The following is a 5738-nucleotide window of genomic DNA, read 5'->3' as shown; positions in this document are numbered from 1 at the left end:
GATACACCTCAGTCTCTTTAAATTACGGAGTGTTCCTTAAGGTAGTTGCCTTGGACCAATCCTGGTTAACTTGTATACATCTGATTTCCCCAGCTATGTGCAATATTGATCCGCTCATTTTAATGTGGAATATTGCCAACTACACTTGTTCTTTGAGTCTGGACTGTAATGACCATTGATCGGGCCAACTCTGATCTTCAAAACGTCAGTAAATAATCGGTAAATAATGGCCTGAAGTTAAATGAGAGCTAGTGTTCAGTTATCCATATAGCCCCACACAATATGCTACAGGCAAGTCGTGGTCACGCTCGATGGTGGAAATCTGCCGTGGAAGTAGGGTTATTCCGATATAAGTAAAGTATCGATACTTTTGTTCCGATATCAAGTACATTTGTTACTCTTGTTTCAATACTTACTTGGTATCGGAAGACAGTACTTGGTATCGAATCATATGAGTACTTTTGCCTGTTGTTAAGTGTTGTTTTAAAATGTTTAAACACTTTCGCACTTGCAACTTGAATTTTTATTGTAGATTGCTTTAATTGAGTTGTTTACCAAAAATTAATTTTAAAAATGGCTCCAAGGAAATTTCTTAACAAACACTCTTGTACAATGGGAGGAGATGAGGTATGTTTTCCCGTGGTTGTACAAAGCCAGAAAATCTCTTTTGGTTACTGCACCCTCTGGGCCTTGTGAAAGTATATTCTCCAAAGCTTGTGGTTTACAGTAAAAAAGGAATAGGCTTTCAAGCAAGCACTTAGATATGCTTTTGTTTCTCGGAGGATTGTCAGCCGATGAATGGTTCAAGTAATTTATGTGTTTAAATGATTATACATACAATTTGTAACTTATGGGTGTTTTAAAGACACATCTATTAAATCTGTTTTGCCCCTCCTATTATACTGTCACTAATTATTAAGATGTTTTCCTCACAATAACATGCACTACACCAACTGTTAGTTGGATAAGTTAATGTCTTTAACCTAAAACTAATATTAATAATTCTTTGGGGTTGTTGTTTGATATAGTGTATGTATCAACAACAGTAAGAAGATAACTCTATAACACGAAATTTACCACTAATGACTACAGATGGACGTGGATTGACTCTTTGTACTCGATACTATCAGGTATCGATACTTTCCATCCAATACCTGAGTAGTATCGAGTACTTTTTACCGATACCGATACAAGTACTAGTATCGATACTTTCGTGTTATCAGAATAACCCTACGTGGAAGTCAAGATTAAGGTCCTTGAAGTCGCGCTTGATTGTAACCTTGTGTTTTCTGATATCACTATCGCCGCACAAAGTGCACTTGGCAGGCTGAGGTACGTGTTTAGACCACTGCTGCCAAAACTTCTGCTCATTCACTCTCTTGCCCTATCGGCATTCTATGCTTGTGGCCAATGGCGCATTGTAGTGGGTACAACGGTTATCGCAAGCAACGTCGAGCGTGGCTTCTGCTTGGATGGGTGACCGCTGAGCGACCCTGTCCTTGCGAGAAGCCCGCCTGCCCGGCCATTGGTGGTGGTTCGGAAGTCACCTTTAAGCCGTTGGTCCCCAGGTTAAGTGTTAGAGAGGGCTTCTTAGCCCTAACTTCGCCTGGTAAAATAAGACTTCTTTACTTTACTTTACATTCTATTACTGCTATACGGCCTATGAGAACAGCATCTCGACGGGAGACATTGTTCAAATTCACTACTGTAAAATTCTGCCGTCCTGTACCTTTTTAATTTCCACCTTTCTGATCACAAGTCTCCGCGATGTCACATAGTCCTAACGGAAGTGGTGTGTTGATTTTGACATAATGCTTGATCCATAAAGCTCTTATTCTGAGAGAGCCACATTACCTAAGTGAGATTCTCTTGTTTCGTGGTGAGGTTTCTCGTCGTAACACCATTCCTCAAGTTAGAGAGCTTCGCTTTCCTAAAATGATACTTGAAATAGAGGGAAGGGAATTGCATACTTAGGCCCCTAGCTATCTAATAATCTTCCCTTACAGATTAAAAGTATTCTTTCTGTTACAAATTCTAAAGCCAAATTGAAAGAATTGTTAGAACTAATACACATTTAGATGTAAGTTTCTGTATTGTAATTGTGTTGCTGTGATTTGACCGGACTTGACTCGAGAAGCAAATTGTAAACATTAAAATACGCTTCCGATAATAAATGGATTTATTTATTGAAATATTTGTGTAAATAAGTTGCTCTTTACAGGTTCACTTTCTGTTGGAAAAGAGAAAAATTTTAATTGACCTTGTCAGACAGGCAAGCGAACTGAATTTTAGATTTTAAGAAGCAAGCAGTAAGATTTGTTTTAATGTTACCAAAAATATCTTATTTCGTTAGATCTGCAAACATGCATTTGCCAGAAAAAAGTCGATTTGTATGATAATTTTGTGAAATTATATTTAAGTCTCTTGCCACAAGCTTTTTCATGAAGAGGGCAAAAGGCAATCGTATAATCTCAACATAAGACAACAGTAATGTTCAAATTAGGAATAGTGGCAGGCAACATAACATAATTTAGTGTAGAACTACGCTGCTTCGATGTCTTACTTAACTTTAATTTTCCAATTAAAATTGCTTCCTCCGAGGATCTTTGAAGTTCTTTAAAATGAACATTATATCTTGTTTCAGCCCTCTTACAATTCTGATGCAACAATCTATAAAATGATTTCTCATTATAATAAATTATGATTGTTAATAGCTGGAGTGCTGCAGATAAGAGCAGGAATGTTGAGCTTTAACCTGGGTTGGACCGAGTCACAATTGTATTTTAATACAATCTATGATCTAGCTCATTAAAATACTCACACATAGTGATGCCATTCACGTTTTTATATGTGTTCAAAAAACTACGCAAAATTCATTTCCTAAGAAACACAGACAGTTAACAATGTTTTTACAAAACACCTATCTCCCCCAAAGTGTGATTATTTTTATGTACCGTAAAAGTGGGTTACTTTGTCCCACTTTTTCCAAACTTTTTTCAGTTGTAAAAATATATATAATAGGTTTTGACATTTGAAGATAGTGTTTATATAGCTCAAACCTTTCTCTAAATATATATATATATATAACAAGAATTTGGAATAAAGTTGCCCCGGGTTATGATAAGTTTGTCCCACTCTTTATATTCCTATCTTATGACATAAGGAAACACAACTAGAGCAAAGTAAACGACCGATTTGTATAAATAAAGTTCTTTCGATGTCAGACCATTTGTAGAAAATTATGTCCTTTTACTTTGGCCACTTCCAATATCTTGGTGTAGGATGCATGCAATTCACAATACCACCCATTTCAAATACACTCACAACCAGTCCAGGATACTGTTTTTCATTCAAAATAACCACTACGAATTTTCCTTCTTCTATAACATTTTGTAGAGGCTGGGATTGCTCAGTCATATATGAAGTTGAAGTCGATGGTTCGTAGTTTTCCTCAAAAGTGTCTTTAGGATTATTGTCTAAACCAGAACTGCCGTTTATTGGCTCAAGCATTTTCCGCTGGCGAGTCTTTGTGGGTTGTGATATACTCGTATACACTTCCTCATCTAACTGAGTACTAAATCACTGTGCCCAGATGAGTGTGTGGTGACACGAACGCACACGGTAGTCTACATCTAACGGTTGTATTACAGTAGGGGCCACGAAAGAGTGCAGTTGGCACAACACGTCAATTGCGCTGTTGTCAACTTTGCAAACCTCAAACTAACGTAGTTAATTAGTTAGCTCAGTCCTCATTGGCTGCCCCAAGGCCACGCGCCAAATAGACTCCTCCCTCAACTGTACTCTGGTGCCTACTGTAGTTGTATTTACTTTTAAAATGTAACTGTAATTTTTTTAAGCCAGCATTGACGCGCATTGCCGAGCGCGGCAGCTCGCGCATTAGGTTGATCTAAACTGTTCTTAGTGAGGTGCCTGTGGACTCTTCTTTGTGTGACTGTTCTTTTTACAACCAACCGTTATTTGTTAATATGTTTTTATTTTATTAGAATAGTTTGTTGTTACTTAGTTTCTCAATGATTATTAGTTAATAGTGTTCATTAAAGAAAACTGTGGGCCTCGTAAAAAGCGGGCGCGCTCTGTCATTTACCATTTTTCCAAGAGCCAGCGCACATCCCTGTCGGGGTCATATAACAGAAATTACGCCCCATGATAGTTTATACTTCAAGCTGGTTTATACTTGCCAGTAGAACCTGTTCTGGGCACAGCAAAACTGATGTGTGCCTCAAAACTGAGCTATCTCTGGGTACGAAAGAGCGGCATATCACTAACCGCAAATGTTTGAGACAACATGACTGGTTTACAGGATTAATTTACTGCGGTGGGGGTGGATGTTGGAGTACGTTGAGCTGCCTTAATTTTAAAGAGTTTTCGAGCCTAAAAATGAGTGAGTATTGTCTCCCCTGCCCCTTCCTCTGGAAGAGGCTGTAACATAACTAGTCTCACTTCTTCCAAGATGATAAGACTGAGATATTACTCGTTATTCCTCTTTATGGAGCCCCTAGCACAAACCTTACTCTTCCTGATCGCCCTATCACTCCAGAAGCAGTACAGAAGTCCTATTTGGAATAAATGCAACTTCTCCTCATCTTCTCGTCCTTATGAAAAGATACATTACACGGAAAGCTCAATTCCTTTATAATTCAGTGGTTTCTATTGTATGTGTAATTTCATTCACGAAGTCGTTCGCTGGCTAATTTTCACTGACTTTTCTCTGATTTTAACGATTGAAATCAATCTTAAGCTCTAGAACATAGACACGAATGTTCTATCCAGAGGATCTGTGACACTCTCACATGTAATGTCTAGGTCGCTATGCTGTGTAGCACGACGACCGCACAGATCCCAGCGTCAGAATACGGCCTCCCAGGAACGAGAGTGGAAGAGAACTCTGACACACAACCCTCCAGCGAGGGTGGGGACATCTCGCCGGTGGTCATCCTACCAGAGAATACTCGAGTCTCGCTGGTAGACGACAAGGGACAATACTCCCATGGGTGAGCAAATACCCTAAAGTATGCAATTATTAATCATTAAGGACCTAACTCGTTGTTAATTAAAAGTCCTATAGCCTTTAAACTTGGTACATTACTGATTTTGGGGTTAAAAGTTCAAAAGGGTTTCGATAATCAATTTTTACTAATCTGGGGGAAAAACTGTGTTCAGTTTGGTATTCTGTTACATTTTATCGGATCCTTCGATACTCCATTTATTTATTTATTTATTTATTTAAGAATTCAATTGCATGAAAAAAGTTGCTTTTCTAAGGTACATTAAACTTTACTTAAAATCTGGGAACGGTGGGACCAATGTTACTGCTTGTAATCTCGTAACATTGAGCCAGGGTGGCCATTCGAATTATAACATGAAACTGTGTATTATAATTTCTCAGTGAGACTAGCAAGATAAAGTACTTCTACAGCGTAATAAATTGTTAAAACCATTGAATTGCCTATTCACAGACTAATATTTTCATTGTTTTCTCACTTTTCACTTTTAAAGGTTAAAAAACAACTGAATTTATTAATTGTTACAGGTTTTCAGACAAGGAAGGGACTCAGGTCAGCGAACAAGGAAGCCTCCTCTCGACTAACGATGGCTGGGAGTACGTTATAGTCAAGAAAGGCTTCTACTCATACAAGAGTCCTGAGGGAAGAACTATCAGGGTGAACTACATTGCTGACGAAAATGGTTTTCATGTCCTGGATGATTCTCAGCTGTAG

At 38.2% G+C, this 5738-nt stretch overlaps 1 protein-coding gene across 1 annotated transcript; it reads left to right on the top strand.

The window, feature by feature from the left end:
* The first annotated feature begins 612 nt into the window (after positions 1-612).
* On the top strand, positions 613-5738 carry LOC124355693 (endocuticle structural glycoprotein SgAbd-8-like). Its single transcript, XM_046806854.1, has 3 exons — positions 613-627; positions 4825-5012; positions 5552-5738. The coding sequence occupies exons 1-3, from the start codon at positions 613-615 to the stop codon at positions 5736-5738; spliced, it is 390 nt and encodes a 129-aa protein (XP_046662810.1).

The sequence above is a fragment of the Homalodisca vitripennis genome, chromosome 2 (assembly GCF_021130785.1).
Source record: "Homalodisca vitripennis isolate AUS2020 chromosome 2, UT_GWSS_2.1, whole genome shotgun sequence".
NCBI lineage: Eukaryota > Metazoa > Arthropoda > Insecta > Hemiptera > Cicadellidae > Homalodisca > Homalodisca vitripennis.
Note: the sequence above shows the minus strand (reverse complement) of the source record. Positions and strands in the feature narration are given on the sequence as shown.